Source organism: Anabrus simplex, chromosome 2 (assembly GCF_040414725.1).
Source record: "Anabrus simplex isolate iqAnaSimp1 chromosome 2, ASM4041472v1, whole genome shotgun sequence".
In the NCBI taxonomy this organism is placed as follows: domain Eukaryota; kingdom Metazoa; phylum Arthropoda; class Insecta; order Orthoptera; family Tettigoniidae; genus Anabrus; species Anabrus simplex.
In genome coordinates, this window is record NC_090266.1 from 698,032,843 (window position 1) to 698,050,998 (window position 18,156).

Sequence of the window (18,156 nt, forward strand, 5' to 3'; positions counted from 1 at the left end):
AAGAAAGAACCTTTTAATACCTTACCTTCAAAATCTCACGTAAAGTCATATTACCTTCTGTGGTACATATAACTAATGAAAAGAGAATACTGGCCAATAATTCTGGTTTTGCATCCATCAAAACAACAGACAGTTCTGAGAATGTCACTACTCTTTCTGTCTTCCTGTAAAAAAGAAGAAACCATTATTTCTTACAACTTTAGTCTCATTATGCATAAAGAAATTACTATTCATGTGTACATACTTTCAATTGGTATAAGTACATTCATACAGTTGTATAGTGTAGGGTACTAACATCTACCTGAGGGTTCTGAATGTCCTCAAAATACACAAATAAACAGAACATTACAATGACACAGAATTAAATGACAAGATCAGCTATGTTTGAGTGTGCATGTGTTAGTATACCAACTATAAATGGTTATTGTTCCAGTTACACTATTCAACAGTGAAAATATACAATGAAACCAAGAACCCAGTTCTTACTATTATTGTGGGACTGATAACTAACATAAAAAGATGATGATGATGATGATGATGATGATGCTTGTTGTTTAAAGAGGCCTCACATCTAGCTCATCGGCCCCTAATGGTACAAATGAGATGAAATGTAATGATAAATTAAAAGTCCAAAATCCTCCACTGACCAGAATTCAAAACATGAGGGCGAAGAATGAATGGATGGATATGAATTTAAAACAATCAGTGGATCTGACCCGCAATGGCTCGCAGTCACAGAAACTGATGTAAAACAATAGTATTACTGACCAAGGGACTACTTCTATAGCATAATACTGAATCAATGATGCTTGTAGTCTAAAGGAGTCCAAAATCCAAGTCATCGGCCCGTCATAATGGTACTTATCGCTAGGAAAGTGGAACCATGGTGTTTGTCATGTTGCGGTACTAATCAAAAGTAGCGTAGACTCGCGGTATTCCACACATTATGGTACAACTCACAGGTAATTAAATTCACACATGTAATACAGACCTATGGTGTTTCGCACATTGTGGCGCCATTTACAGGCAATGCAAACCTATGGTGTTCATCGCATACAGTATGTGTACTAACCACAGGGACTCGCACTATTCCGTGGTGTTCCTCATATAGTCGGTACTAATCATAGGCAAGCCAAAACTATGCTGTTCCCCACGTGGTGGTACTAATCACAAATAGTTTCATGGTTCTAATACAATCATCCCTTGGTCGCCCCTTTTAGTCGCCTGTAACGACAGGCAGGGGGTACTGTGGGTGTATTCTTCGTCTGCGTCCCTCACCCATAGGGGTTGTGTGTTTGGTCTGCGAGAGGTATTTTATTTCCCTCAAGTCCGCAGGCAAGCCGGTTAGGACCCCCCTATCCGCCACCTGGGACGCGCCACGTGGGAGTATCACCTCTCCCCCTGCTAAGCCAGCATAGTAGGTTCGTGGAACATAAAAAGGAAAACTGAAATTAGCTATAGTTTGCACCTATCCAATTTAACCCTCTTAGTGCCACGCCTATTTACAGTGGGTATGCTAAGAATGCCACCCGCTTTACGACCAAATTGCTTGGCTGAACAAGATGAACCATAATTCTCCTAATTCTCAATTCAGATAATTGATTATTGTCCCAAATTGCTCAGAAAGTTTGACTGTATTGATATTGATAGCAAATAATACCAACTAAGGTCACATTTGGGGGAAAAAAATGTTTTTCCCTGGGAAATTAGCATGGAGCAGATTATATTTTTCAAGTTCATACCTACAAAAGTTACCTGAAATACGTAGGTACTCAACTAAGAAAGATGTGTCAGGATGTCTTATGATGTGTACTTGCTTGTAATCAGATGTAAAAGAATCCCGAGATATTCTGCCTAGTATTTATTGAAATTATTTTAACATTATCTACAAGAAAATCATGTATGTACAGTTTTTACACTTTTTCAGTCACTACCACTTTAACACTTGTGGACCTCCAAGTATAATGGGTGGAGTTTCTGTTTGCACTTTACGCACTATTAATGGAATATCTTTAGTGGTCCACCATCTTTCTTGCTACACACGGCACGTCGCTTTAGGTTATATCCCGGGAGTTTTTTCAGCAGCGCTCCGGGAGGACTTGGATCTGTCGGATGTTGTGCTGGAGATAAGAGGTTCTTTTCTGACATCCACTGATTTTTGAGTTCAAGAATAATGGAAGATGTAAATTTTAACCTTGTCATTATCTTGGTAGAGGAGTTTCCTTTATGATAATATATGCATTCAGCACCACTCTTGCGAAAATTGAAAAAACAACCTTCTTCCAAAACTTGAGTGTCCAGCACTCATCTAGGTAAGTGTATAGCATCATATCCGAACCATCAACACCCCCCCATAAATGTGTTGTACTGGTGTATAATTGTTAATTTTATTACCTCCTTAGGAGGTCTGTTCTTTCTTGGTGTGGTGGTAGTTTTGCTTTTGGCAATAGAATGTGTAGACAAGAGCAAAACTGGATGTTTTTCTGGTTTTTTCTCCTGGTAGCCAGCTAGCAGGACCTCGTGCTTTCTAAAATACCTAGCCTCACCAATAGCAAATTTACCTTTCAGTTCTGAAGGGAAATCCTTTCTGTTTCACCAGAGAGTACCTGTGAAGTATGTGCCCTTAGAAAACAAATCCTGGGCCAGACTAATTGTAGTAAAGAAATTGTCCATTACCACATGATAGCCCTTCATTAGGTAGTTGCCTATTGCCAGTAATTTAGTCACAACAAGAAATGCTAGTCCATATTTCTGTATATTTTTCCTATCGACATTGCTCTTTGCTCCGCAGTAGCAGAAGAAACCCAAACAATAATGTAATATTGAGTCGCACAGCAACCAGAATTTTATCTCCCATTTGGAGATGTTTTTTGTTTGGAAGATACTGCAACAAAGAGGAATGACATTTTGTTCCAACAAGTGACTCGTCTATGCTAAGGTGTTGGCAGGGAGTGTAATGGTATCTGAACAAATTGTTGGTGTGATCCACAAGAGGACTGATGCGAACACATGGGTCATATTTCTCACTGCCTGGTGGAAACAACGAGTCATTATTCACAAGGTGGAAGAATTTCAGTATTGGCTGGAACATGTTTCTTGAGAACATCTTTGAAAACCATGGGATGACACGAGAATCAGTGTTCCAGTATGAAGATATTGTCAGTCTGCGTGTAATTCCCATCTCTAACAATACAGCGATAAAACGTTTAATTTCCTTTAGAGTAACAGGCCGCCACTGCCTTACGTGGAAATTCTGCTTCAATTGTTGTGCTGACCTCAAGAATTGAGTAGCATATCTATTAGTTTCTGTCACTATTAGCTGCCACAGAGCCTGAGTAAAGAAGAGATAGACCTGGATTTTCCAAGTAGACAGGTGCAGGATGATAACGAGTATCACTTCCTACGAAAACCTCCCGAAACACAGATCTTTGGGAAGCATTACTGCCATCACCTCATCATCATCATCATTGTCGTTATTCTCATTCTCAGGATCGTCATTTGCTCTTCACTAAGTTCGGAATCCTCCAAGCTCTCAGATATATTCATAGCACTTACTTGCGCGGTTCCCGCCATAACTCACTACTGTCACTGCCTGAGTCATTATTCTCAGAATCACTCCCATTAAAGGGTGAAGTGTTCAAATACTCCACTAACTTGTCATCATTCGCGAACACATCACCGTCAGCATCATGTCTTGCTGCCATTTTCACTAGCTACTCAGCAACCCTTAATAAAACATACACCAAGTTCAAGCACTCATAAAACCCGAACAAGCAAACGTAGTGACAATCTGCAGGCAATAATGAAAATTCTGTGCCTTTATTATCCTACAACAACCAGTTCTTCCACCCATCAACAAAACAATACTCAGTAATTAGTGTTTATTAAGGCACTAGCGGCAATTTTAGCGGGAGTTGAGAGGAGAGCAATTGTGCTCCTCGGCACTCTAAAGGTTAATAGTGATTATTTTAATGCAACTTTCACGTTGATATCTGCAATTTGAGTAATGGTCACAACTTTGTAAATTATTCCCAAGTAAACACTCTACTTTCTTTCAGTAGCCATTCTAAGAATTAAAATCTGAGATTTAAAGCTGAAACTTCTCATACAGTTTTAACTGAGGCATCAGAAGCCGGTAAAATTACTCCCAGGTAGAGCAAGCTTTGACAATTAACACAGAGGTGTTTATTTGTTATTTGTTGATAGGTAGCAGGTGGGTCATTTCATATATTTAGGATGTGTATTCTCCCAGAATGCTAGTACTGTATGCACAAATAAAATTGAATAAAGGTGCAGCAGAGTTAATGCAGTGAGCTCACAGTTGCGATCGACAGTATTCTAACAAGTTAGCTCTCAGACTGCTTACATCACTCTGTTTTCAGACTGACTTTACTGTACGGGAGTGAAAGCTGGGTGGATTCACGATATCTTATTCAATCAAAGTTGGAAGTAACAGGCATAATAGTAGTGAGAACAACTGCAGGTACAAACAGGTGGGAACGAAGGTAGGAGGGTACTGGAAATGAAAATATAAAGGCTAAGTTAGGAATGAACTCGAGGGACGAAGCTGTGCAAATAAAGAGGCTTTGGTGATGGGTCATGTGAGTAAATGGTAACCTAGGAGAATAATGACTCAACCATGCAGGGCAAGAGAGCCAGAGGGAGAACGTGGAAACAATGGTAGACTTGGTTTTTAATGATTTCATAATGAGAAGTGTGGAACTAAAAGAGGTTACAGAGATTATTGTTAATAGAGAATTTTAAAGGTACTTAGTTAACACACAGAGGCTTGCACACTGAACACTGAAAGGCATTAGCAGTCTATAATGAATATGTATGTACGTATGCATGCATGTATGTATGTATGTATTGTACCAGGAAAAGTTCGGCGTGTAGGGCTTGAGAAGGATCTCAGGTAGTGGAAGTTGATTTTGGAGCCAGTACAGAGCAGGATAGAATCGCAGGGCGAATAATAGATGGTTATACCTTTTCCAAACAATTTATTAATAATGTTAAATGATTCATCACCCTGCAATATCAATATAGGACTCAGATATTTTGTTGAAATCAAAAATGTTAACGTAAATCTTCTAGAATTCAGTTCGTGAAAATAAATAAATCTCACAGATCCTATAGTCTTTTGTGAAAACACGAAGTATCAGTTCTTCACCTAAAGTCTTTCTAAGTATTAATTCATGAAATGAACACACACTTATAATTGAAAATTGAAATAAGAATTTGAATTTCTGTTGAAAGTTTCTCAGTTTGTTAGCCTTGAAATATAGAACACTTGAAAATCCTAGAGTTTTTCTATGTAAAATAAATTTATCATTCAAAGATGAATTTTGAGAAATGATGAAAAACTATGAAATATCGTCACACGCAGCACTGAGTAAACCACTGTTCAAGATTGATAAGAAAAAGTCAATCAGTCTGTGACTACTCACTCAGTAAAGAAAATTTGGCTTACAAATATTGATGGGAATCTGGAACATTCTGCGGGGTGCGGACGAAGACTCGAACTCGATGTTCCATGAAGAAACCATGTTGACGTCCCTCGATGGGTACCATAGATGAGATGATGTTGAAGGTAGCTGGATCTTGTAGAATTTCATCAAGATGTCCGCTGCTCGTGGAGGTGATTTTAGCACACGGAACGTTCATTTAGTGCAAGTAGTATTTACAGATGCTATCATTCACTGTTAAACACAGTTCAGTTTGTATGTTAATTTTATGACGTCAAATGAATGATTACAGTCCTTGCTGCATAAAACACTATTTTAAATCGTCACTGAGAACGTCCATACATACACAGTTCAAACACTTGAAAAAGTTACGTGTAATGTTTTTCATTACCGTCTCTGACCACAGTCTTTGAATCGTTATCCTAGCAGATAACACTGATTTTCTGGTGGTGATAAAATGATATTACTTTAGAAAAAGTTCTTAATATTCACCAAGTTTATCACTGTAGTAAGTCATGTCCTAATATGACACGTAAATAAAGAGACACAGTTCAAGGATGTACTGTATTAGAAAAAAAATGAATTCTAGAGTAGTTAGAGTTATTGTACACGAAAGTTTCTGTTTATTGTGGTAATTTAATATTATGTGAAATTAATTAAGTCCACACGTCATGTTCTAGTTTGTGAATGTCCAATATTTAACTTCGTACTTCAATAATTTCACACGTGTTATACTCCGAAATGTCTGAAGTATATTGTAGTCGCGGCACGATAAACTAATTACGGTGCGACGTCTTTTATAAGTGCGACGGCAATTGATTATCCCATAATTTCGTCTCCGCTAAACGCGACGGAAAGTACTGTCTTCGAGACTGCACGAACATACTGTACGAGGGTCAGTCTCCCCTCTGTCTCACTCACACACACATACTGCACTGCTCTGCACTGCACTGCTAGACTGTACTGCTGAACTGAACTGCTTGTTAGCCTTGACCTAGTGGCATATATATCTGCGCCAGGAGGGGTGGTATTCTAAGTCATGTGACCGAGTGTGTTCGATCTTCTTAAACTTTATATTGTTATAACTCAGAAACTACTGGACAAATTGCTTCGAAATTCACAGGATTTTACTTTTACGATGTCTGCTACAATTTAGTGTTGGTCCTGTTCAAATTGGTTAACGCGTTACAAAGTTCACGAAGGAAAAATTATTTTGAGAAATATCTCTAGGGGAGGCAAGTTTCAAGCGGTATGTTTGTTTGTTTGTATGTATGTATGTAGAGGATAACAACTTACCTGTCACTGTCACTACAGGTGAGATACAGATTTCTTAATTTGAGTCAGAGATAAATCACAGAGTGACATCACATATACTATCCACAGAAGAAAGTGTTTACAACAATATTATTTCCATAGTAAAACAATTACGGAATGAGTCACTCTTAAGCACAAGTAGTTCTGTACACAAATGATCAACCAGGATATCTATGTGGAGACTATGAAAAATGCAATCCACACAAGAAACTGGCAGATGATGTAAAGTTACTGAAGATGTCCAGAATGGCTTGCAGCAGACACTATGGAACTATACTATATAGAGGTTTTCATGTTACAGTGGAGAAAATTATTTTGTGCATTACTGGAAACATTAGCAGAGCCATAGCAGACATATCAACATTTTGTATTATTTGAGTTTAAACTAGTATTAGCTATCATCACTTTACTCCTCCTCCTTTCTTTACCTGTACTAGCCGGAGCTATCGCCCAATAAAAGCATATGTAAGAGCAATTTGATTTTTTAAAATGGAATTTTGAAATTATTAACCCCTCAGCGCCGACCTCTATACGTGGTATAGACCCTCTTTTCTTCTGTAGCCGCCGACCTCTATACGTGGTATTGACCCATACATGGTTTCAAATTTACGGCTACAGCGCAAAGAGTTTTGAAGTTACGGATATGCAAATTGTTTTGTTTCCAAGAAGATATTTTCAGGTTTATCAATGTTGTAAATAAGAACTGAAAATTGTTAAAATGTAGTTGTTTTTGCAAGGATAAGTATTTGTCAAGTAAGTCTGAGCACTAATCTCTGCTTTTTAAAAGTCTGTTTGCTTCATTCTTTCCCAAAGAATAAAATAAAGAAATGATGATCTGAGAAGTTTGTCTTTTCATGTGATGTTCTTTGCTCTATTTTTACACTGAGAGTGTGGTTTATTTATTGTATTTGTCTTTATTTCTCGGCTTGTAATATTTTCGTAACTCTCCACGAGCGCTCTGTGTAGGCATGAGTTAGTGCTGCTTTCTGTCATACGATACGAGAACCAGTTGTTCATGGTATGTATCTCGTTTGACAGACGATGTCTCGACCTTTTATCCGAAATATGTATTGACTTGGTTTGTTTCGTCATAAATATTATCCCCCTCATTCAGTTTCATCCTGCTGCTTTCAGTCTCGCTGCAGCTTCATCAGCCCGTATGACGCGCCGCGCTCAATGGCTAGCTCCACCCGAGGTTTGACTGACAGTAACGTGCTTGAAATATTGTATAATTCAGATGAAAGTTTAGTCAGACGTAGCAGTGACAGTATTAGCAGTAGTGATCATGAAATAGATGATTTGGCTGTGGGGGATGCAGTGGTAAATGATGAGAGTGACGATGAGGAGGAACCAGTACTTGGAAATTTCGTGTGGGAGACTATGGATAATTATATAGGTCAAAGGAAAGTTTTCAACAGTGAATTCTGATTCCTAAATTCTCTAATAATATTCAAACAAGTCACAGGGACAAACATTGAGCCGTTATCTTATCGGATTCTGCTGATGGAAGGTTTGTTTACAAAATACGCTCGCTCAGGCGGGGAACGAAATAATCAAGGCCGGCGCGCATCAGATAATACAGTTCCAAGGTTGCAGGAAAGACATTTTATCAGGAAATTAGCACCCAGGAGTGAGAAATCCAAACCTCAGAGACGTTGTATAGTGTGTCCAAAACAAGGCGAAAAGAAGACGTCGGTGTACTGCTGCCAGGAGTGTGATTTGGGTCTCTGTCTCGAAGAGTGCTTCAAACTCTATCACACAAAACTAAATTACTACGGAAATGTGAAACAATTATGTAATTATCTGCATTTGCATAGTTCCATCATAAGGAATTCATAATTTCGTGAATATCGGGTTACTCTTATACTTGTAGTAACGCTTGAAGTGAATCGATGTATTTCAGTCGCGCGTAGTTGAAATCTCATCCCGCCGCGAGGTAGGAAGCTCTTTAAATGGCTGCGATGCTGAGGGGTTAATGTGCTCCATTAGATTATTCAAAAGTCCATATTCTAGTTCCATTCAGAATGACCAGAGATGTGTGGTGATTAATACCTCTGTCTGAGAAAAAAACCATAAAAATTCTAAAGATCACATTTAAAAAAATAAGCCATATAAAGAATGTTTCATAAATACCTCAGTTTGAATAATAAACAGATACTTCACACAAACACAACATTATTTTATAGTGAACAGAATGTTTGTAGGTCTTTGTGTTATTTCACTTAAAAAATACAAAACTGGTGTTATTTCTTATTTAAATAATATGTTTACAGCTTAAGCCAATAAGTGGAGGGACCTGTTCTTTGTAATGTGCAAAATCACAAAATATTTGCAAAATATTAAAAATTCAGCTCACAACGCAAAACTCTTCACCTTTTAAGCAAAATCACAAAATTATTGATGAAAATAAGTGGAATAACTCTTTGATCCAAGAAGCATAATGAGAGGTGATTCAGAAAATGAAGTATGTCATCTCATAAAGCAATTTCCCATCCTATGAGAATTTTCAACATCAGAATATCTTGACCAATACACAGTGTTCATGGATCTAGTTGGTAGTTCATGTAGAGTAGGTAAAGATATTGTCGTGATTGCCATTTTTCTTTCCCTGAAATCAGAATATGGAAGCTGTAGAAAGTAATGTTTATAGGACAACAGCTCTGACTCCAAAGATTATGGAACTCATGGTATCTCTGCCGTGCAAATTATATACTGTATGTAGGCTAGGCTAGGCCCTGCTTGTTAAAGTGGCAAGATGAAATTTTTCAAACATCCATGCTTTGGTATGTGTAATATGTGTTCTTAGCAGAAGCATAGCTTTCATTTTATCTTAAATATACTGTATGTAAAAATAAAATATGATGTTTTATTGAAAATATGCTATCTTTTAGATTAGACTTTTTTTGCTGAGAAAAAGAAATAAAATTCAATGAAATTATTGACGAAAAAATAGCAAAAAATGTACTGAAATAACCTTTAAAAAATTACAAGATTGGGCAAACATTTTCACCACAAACAAGTGCCTCTACCAATGGGTTAATTAATGAGCCAGGGGAGCCACCTATCTATCTACAAAATTTTTTTTTTTTTACATGACGGAACAGAGGATAACAAGTCTTTCTTCTGTCAGAGCATACATTTTTTTTGCAAGCTGTTTTTACGTCGCACCGACACAGATAGGATGGGATAGGAAAGGGCTAGGAGTGGGAAGGAAGCGTCCGTGGCCTTAATTAAGGTACAGCCCCAGCATTTGCCTGGTGTGAAAATGGGGAAACCGCAGAAAACCATCTTCAGGGCTGTCTACAGTGGGGTTCGAACCCACTATCTCCCGAATACTGGATACTGGCTGAGACTGCAGCTATCAAGCTCGGTGAAGCATACATTTAGCTGGATTTTAAACATACCAAACATTTATTTTACCCATAATAAAAATTGAGTAGATACTTATAACTAGTGAAGATCTAATAATTAATGGGTTTTAACTAAGTGTATAATGAAGGAAGGGTCTGGAAAAGTATCTGATAAGACAGATTGAGATTCTGAAGATGATCGGGAAAAAGCACAGAGAAAAAAACAGTGTTATCTACACTCTGTACAAAAATCAAAATGCAGTACAGTAGAAAGAAACAATGGACATGAAGGAGAAGCAACTCTCTAGAAAGGCGCGAGGCAAAATTGTAGTTTGTTTCCCCTCCTTTTTATACAGGAAAGGAAATAAAACAAATTAAAGATACCTGAAAAGGAATCACAGTTCAAAGACAACTCAATGAGAGTTACCTGGAGTTGGATGGTGCATACATAGAGCATATTATCTTCTGATAGGTTATAAAGGTAATGAATGTATTCCTTAATCAACTTTTTTTTTTTTCTTTTCATAAATTGTTTCAGGCCATATTGTATTATATTTACATTGTGATGCATAGATTCTAACCTCATAGAGGAGCTTGTCAGTGACACAGATGGTGTTGTATCAAATAGTAATCCACTGTTTGTTAAGAGAATATCCTCCAACTGACTGGATGAAATAGAGTTGAGAACTGCCACAGCTTGCTCAGGAGAACCTTTCTGAATGCATAGCAAGACAAGTGCAACAGCATCACTGGGATTGGGTACAGGCCTAAAAATATAAAAAGTGTATTTCATTAAAAACGTGCAGTAAAATGAACAAAAATTACAAAGTGCAAATTTCAACAATGAGAATTTTTTTTACAGTATGGTAGCAGATGGTAGGATATTGCTCCCAGGTACAAATGTGCCATACTGTAGTACTTATAGTACTTATATATAACAACCATATCAATATTCCCATTATTCCCATGAAATTTAAAACATTTTGAATGGAAGTATGTGCAATGAAATTGGCAAATCATATTAAATGAGCATATAGAACAAGAAGCTATACAAGCAATGACATGTTATGGTCAGGGCCAGTTCTTTTTTAGCGATAAACGCAAAATGTAATGGAAAGATGCAGCAAGACGCATTTGCACGATTGATCACAAATGTGAACAATTCATGACTCTAATTTTACTTCTTTTTTTTTTTTTTTTTTTTTTTAACAAGTAATGTCCGTTTCTATAATAATAATTTTGTGTGGCTACTTCTAGCTGAGTGCAGCCCCTGTAAGGCAGACCCTACGATGAGGGTGGGCGGCATCTGCCATATGTAAGTAACTGCGTGTTATTGTGGTGGAGGATAGTTTTATGTGTGGTGTGTGAGTTGCAGGGATGTTGGGGACAGCAAAAACACCCAGTCCCCGAGCCAAGAGAATTAAACATTTAAGGTTGAAATCACCGACCCGGCCGGGAATCGAACCCAGGACCCCCTGCACCAAAGGCCAGCATGTTCAGTCATGGAGCCGGACGTCCGTTTCTATAAAAATAGTAATTTTTACGATAAAAACAAAAAAGTGGCATTTTGCTTAAAATTCATTTCATTTTGTGTATTTAGGAATAATATTAGTTTTTAAGTTATTATTATTTATTAGCCGCAAGAGCAAGGGAAAGCACAACTCGACCACAAGAACTTCTATTATTTTCTTGGGTTTCCCCTTTGCTTCTGCATCCATTATCACTCTTTTGTTATTCTTACAATTTTATAAAAGCAGGAATGGTGAACCGAGAATGGCATTCCAGTCCTGTTTACACAATCCATGAGGAAGAGATAAAATCAGATTTCCAAGAACACACTAATTAAGGTGTATTTCAACATTTCTGACAAGTTGAGAACTATTTCTGGTCAACTTGCTCCACACATTAGAACAGTATGCTCCCATCTTTCTGGCCAAGATGGGAAGAAATCATGAAGTCAGTACTACCTCTTGGGCTAACAAATTCAAGAAACATAGTTTCGTGGCAGGTGGTATTACTAGTAATATGCAGGCAATTCAAAATGATTGATCCGATTTCATAAATTTATTGTGAAATCTAATAAACATATCATAATGTGAGACATGTGCTAAGAATGGTAAACTCTCAAAGTTTTTTTCAGTCTTATCACAAGTGTTCTATGTAAGCACCTCGCATAACACGACAAACATCAAGCCAATAGTCTATCTCCTGCCAAACCTTGTGTAGTGTGTCACGGTCAATATCTGCGATGGCTGCTGTGATGCGAGCACGAAGGTTGTCCAATGTTAGTGGAAGAAGTGGTACGTAAACATGATCCTTTATGAAACCCCACAAGAAGGAATCACATGGGGTTAAGTCGGGGGAATGAGGTGGCCAACGAATGAGAGTTCAATCCTCCTGAGATGCACGACCTATCAAGCGTTGTGCCAATATCTCGTTGAGATGGCTCCGAACGTTGCCATGGTAATGCAGAGGGGCACCATCCAGTTGAAGGATGAAATCAGCACTATCCTCTTCGAGCTGTGGCAGGAGCCATTGTTGCAGCATATCAAGAAAAACATTTCCTGTCACAGAAGGTTCAATGAAGAAAAAGGGTCCATAGACCTTCGCATGGCAAATGGCACAAAACACATTCACCTTGGGAGAATTGCGTTGGTGTTCCACAACTTGATAGCGATTAGAAGTTCCCTAGATCCTTACGTTGTGTCTATTCACAGTCCCGGAAAGGTGAAAAGTTGCTTCATCACTGAAAATTACCCTTTCGGAGAACCCATCCTCTTCCATTAATGCGAGAAACTCAGCACAGAAGGACGCTCGAGCAGCATAATCAGTGTCTTTTAAGGCCTGCACCAGTTGCAAGCGGTAGGGTTTCATTCGTAAACGTTTCCGCAGAATGCTCCAAACAGTTGTCTGTGGAAGTTCAAGTTGCCTCGCTGCCCGGTAGGTGGACTTCTGCAGACTCTGCACGAAACTGGCGCGAATACGTTCCACTGTCTTCCGGTCGAAGGACAGTCGACTTTCGCTTACAGATGCAGCCCGCGTCTCTGAATTTTGCATACCACGCACGAATGGCTTTTCCAGTACGCGGGTCTCTTCCATACCTGGTACGGAAATGCCGTTGAACACTAATCACAGACTTGTTTATACGGTAATCAAGCACACAGAACGACTTCTGCTCTCCAGCCGCAGCCATTTTCTTTACTCGCTTCCTGCGTGCTCGTAACGGCTGAAAATGAAACCACGTGGGATGAAATCTAAACTCAACGGCCGGGCTGCGTGGCTCAGACGGCTGAGGCGCTGGGTTTCTGACCCCAACTTGGCAGGTTCTATCCTGGCTCAGTCCGGTGGTATTTGAAGGTGCTCAAATACATCAGCCTCGTGTCGGTAGATTTACTGGAACGTAAAAGAACTCCTGCGGGACTAAATTCCAGCACCTCGGCGTCTCCGAAAACCATAAAAGCAGTTAGTGGGACGTAAAGCAAATAACATTAATATTAAACTCAACTAAACTTTGAGAGTTTGCCTTTCTTTGCGCATATCGCACAGTATGATATGTTCATTAGATTTCATAGAATAAATTTATGAAATTGGGTCCATCATTTTGAATTAATGTGTAAACATTGTAATACATGAGTAGAGTGGAAAAGGCGCGATTCATGTGAAAAGCATATTCAAAGTAAAGGACATTTAAATTTTTTTTTTTGCTAGTTGCTTTACGTCGCACCGACACAGATAGGTGACATTTAAATCATGTTCAGCTAACGAGTTCACAGGGTTCTGCTCCAAAAAGACAGAGTTACATTGAAGAAAGTCTTCGGATGCAGAAAAGAATAAAACAAGAAAAATATGAGTTCATAATGAGCACAATAAAAATGTTCCTCAATGTAAGCTGCATTTTGTCATTTGTATATTACGCCATTTAACAGTAATACACCACAAATACTGGCACAGTCAACCTCCACACTCTCAACAAAGTATTCCTTAATACCTATTTTATATTCTTGTCGAGCTGAATACCGGACCTGTGAAGATTACAAGATTATTATTATTTTGTGCATCTACAGAATGGTGTGTTAATGAAGCTATGTAATATAGAGAGAAACTTTCAAAGGTGGTTAAATGAAGAAGTTATATCATGTTCAAGATCATGCTTCCACATCTCTGCACAGTATTTAAAATACAATTTACCGTTGGTCTTTTATAGCTATTGTTGAGAGTTAAGGAGAATTTCCTGTTGTGTATGTTTCTCAGGAACTCAAGGGAGACTTCATTAATTAGTCGGAACATAGAAAGAACGATGAACTCTTCTCAGAAGAACTCTTAAGGTTTCACCTTACTTTTTCCTACCTGCTGGCTCTTTAGAAATGTGTGCGCGTGCATCTTGTATTCAGGAATCATTCAAGGCAAATATTTTCGCACTGCAAGTTGTGTGGTTAAACTTATTTTTAATATGTATAATTTTGGCTTTCTCAATGATGCATTTGTTTCTACATTCGTCCCTGCTTTTATCTCCTCGTAAGATGTGTATTTTTTAATGTAACACCTTGTGTAAAAAATTGGGTTAAATGAAGGAGTTATATTATATTCAAGATCATGTTTTCACGTCTCTGCACAATATTTAAAATGAAATTTACCGTGGTCTTTATAGCTATTGTTGAGAGTGAAGGAGGATTTCCTGTTGTGTATGTTTATCAGGAACTCAAGGAAGACTTCATTAGTTAGTCGGAACATAGAAAAAATGATGAACTCTTCTCAGAAGAACTCTTAAGGTTTCACCTTACTTTTTCCTGCCTGCTGGCTCTGTAGAAGTGTGTGCGCGCGCGTTTTGTATTCAGGAATCATTCAAGGCAAATATTTTCGCACTGCAAGTTATGTGGTTAAGCTTATTTTTAATATGTATAACTTGCTTTCTCAAAGATGCATGTGTTTCTACATTCATCCCTGTTTTTATCTCCTCGTAAGATGTGTGTTATTTAATGCAACACCTTGTATAAAAAACTGGGTTATATGAAGGAGTTATATCATGTTCAAAATCATGCTTTCACGTCTCTGCACAATATTTAAAATAAAAATTTTACCGTTGGTCTTTAGAGCTATTGTTGAGAGTGAAGGAGAATTTCCTGTTGTGTATGTTTATCAGGAACTCAAGGGAGACTTCATTAGTCAGTCGGAACATAGAAAAAATGATGAACTCTTCTCAGAAGAACTCTTAAGGTTTCACTTTACTTTTTCCTGCCTGCTGGCTCTTCAGAAATGTGTGCGCGTGCGTTTTGTATTCAGGAATCATTCAAGGTGAATATTTTCGCACTACAAGATGTGTGGTTAAGGTTATTTTTAATATGTATAACTTTTGCTTTCTCAACGATTCATTTGTTTCTATATTCTTCCCTGTTTTTATTTCCTCTTAAGATGTGTATTGTTTAAAGTAACGCCTTGTGTAATATAAATGCCTACATCTTGCCTATTTCCCACATTTTGGCTGATGATGACGCAAACACAGCGTCGAAACTAGTTCCAAGTGCAAATACATGTTATAAATAAATATAACATTTTTGTATTGAAAAGGTGGACCGTTTTAAGTTTTTCCTATCATCCATTTAACAGTAGCGTAGCCAGGGGGAGGGGTGGGGGGTTAGAACCCAAAATGCAAAATTGAATAGCAAAACCAGCTTCTTTTAGGTTAGTGGTAATGAGATACTTCCTAATCGTACCACTTTTAGTGCTATATTTACGCCGTGTGTATCTGTAATATGGCCAAAAGTGACAGCAACGGATGGTAGAACTTCATATTTTTCTGGCTACGTTACTGGTATTTAATATAGGCCACTTTAAAATAAACTAAAGGGAGGTGTGGGATGGAGGCTAATATTCCCCTACAAAAGTGGACCAACCTCCAGTGTGGGCGCGGATGAGGAAGTATGTACAAGGGTCTGGAGATCTTCCCACTGCAAGCTGGTTGAGGTCGGAATATATACTAAAATGCGCTGTAGAAACTTGGACCAATATTGCTGAAGACAAACCAGTCACAATGTTTTGTGATGAAATGACCAAATCTAATACTAATTGTGTATTTGCGGTCTTTATTGGAACCGTAGAAGCGAAATCAGATCAGAAACTTTATCTTGGATTGTGCTCATTTCTAGAAGCAGCAAATGCCACCACAACAAGCCAAACGGTAATAAACACAATTAATGATTTAAATATTAATTATTCAAATGTAGAAGCAATTTGTATAGACAGTGCCGCTTACATGCTGAAATGTGTACAAACTCTCAAAGTACTAATAGAAGATCATTTGATTGGGTTTCACATGCTGGTGTCATAAGTTTAATCTCTTAGGAGAAATATGGCAGAAAAATCAGAAAGATATTAACTGTATGATTTCAGGTCTAAAAGGTGTTTTTAGAAACGCAAAGAAAATCAAATCACAGTATAATATATCTGTTGTGGAAAACTATCCTGACTTCACACCAAAATTGTTTCCTATTCCTGTCATGACAAGATGATCAAGTTGGTTTAATTCCGTGGAATATCTGTTTAAATATTTTGAAGCAATTGTGGAACTTTTCAATTAGTAAAATCCACTATCACCTCAAGGTCAAAATTTAGTACAGGAATATTTTTGTAATCCAGACAAATGTACAATTCTGCAAATTCAGGCTTCCATTGTTGCTTTGAATTGCAACTTGATTAAATAACCCATATTAGAGTTTCAGACAAGTATGAAACAAGGAGTACACTTATTAATTTCACGAAATGAATTTCCAAAAAGCAAATGTGAACTAATACAGTGTCGCCAGTTTGATGATAAAAATAATAAATTAATTTAAGTTGTTGATTATAAGAATCGAGCCAAAGTTTACAATTCATTACAAGTATGTGCTGAATTAACGCTTAAAAAGCTAGAAGACAAGCTACTGAATGATGAACGTAATACTGAGATATTTCAAGCACTAGATTATATTTTTGAACCAACAAAATAGCTTTCTAAGATTGGGGTGAATAATTTTGATAGGCTTAAATCAACATACATACATACATACATCATTACAGACTGTTATGCCTTTCAGCATTCAGTCTGCAAGCCTCTGTGAATTTACTAATCATCGCCACAATCCTCTATTTGTAACTAGTTCTGTGGCTTCGTTTAGTTCTATATCTCTTATCTTTAAATCATTGAAAACTGAGTCTAACCATCGTCGCCTTGGTCTCCCTCTACACCTCTTACCCTCCATACCAGAGACCTTTATTTTCCTAGGTAATGTATCATTTTCCATGTGCCTCGCATGACCCCACCACCGAAGCTGGTTTGTGTGTACAGCTTGATCCATCGAGTTCATTTCTAACTTAGCCTTTATTTCCTCATTCTCAGTACCCTCCTGCCATTGTTCCCACTTGTTTGTTCCAGCAATAATTCTCGCTTCTTTCATGTCTGTTACTTCTAGCTTATGATTAAGATATCCTGAGTACACCCAGCTTTCACTCCCATATAGTTTATTCTGGAAGCTGACTTCCTACTTAAGAGAATACTGTTGATAGCAACTGTGAGGTCACTGCATTGGCTTTACTGCACCTTGAATCAATCTCACTTAATATACTACCATCCTGGGAGAACACACAACCTAAATACTCGAAATTATCTACATTTTCCAGCTCTGTATTCTAAGTCTGACATTCAATTCTCTTGGATTTCTTACCTAATGAAATGGTTCATGTTTGTGGGTTACTGTAGTCACGTCCTAGTTCGTGAACCATGGGCAACGGCTGAGTGGCCTAGTAAGTGGTCCTGAGAGTCGGGATACCAGTTACTATGGAATGGGAGTGGGCATCTCGGACATATTCTGAGTCCTGGCCCTCCTTGTGCTCAGGCGGCTAGGACTATACAATTCACCGGTGGTCCATAACCCGTTAGAGGAGAGATCCTCACTTGGACTATGTGCAAGTAGGGCAGCATCCTGCTTCATGAATTTACCGAGCTCAGAACATTTTAAGCAAGCCTCGGACCTATGGGAGTAATGGAGTCCCAC

General features: G+C 38.0%; 1 protein-coding gene across 6 annotated transcripts in view; it reads right to left on the reverse strand.

Moving 5' to 3' along the window:
- The window catches only part of LOC136864377 (BLOC-2 complex member HPS3), a 360,759-nt gene that overhangs the window by 91,620 nt on the left and 250,983 nt on the right, over positions 1–18,156 (reverse strand). For all 6 annotated transcript variants that reach the window (XM_067141299.2, XM_068226258.1, XM_068226259.1 and 3 more), the window contains 2 exons: positions 10,711–10,896; positions 26–164 (listed from right to left, as the gene is read on the reverse strand). In XM_067141299.2, the coding sequence (XP_066997400.2) occupies positions 26–164; positions 10,711–10,896 (325 nt within the window). The remainder of the gene's footprint in view (positions 1–25; positions 165–10,710; positions 10,897–18,156) is intronic.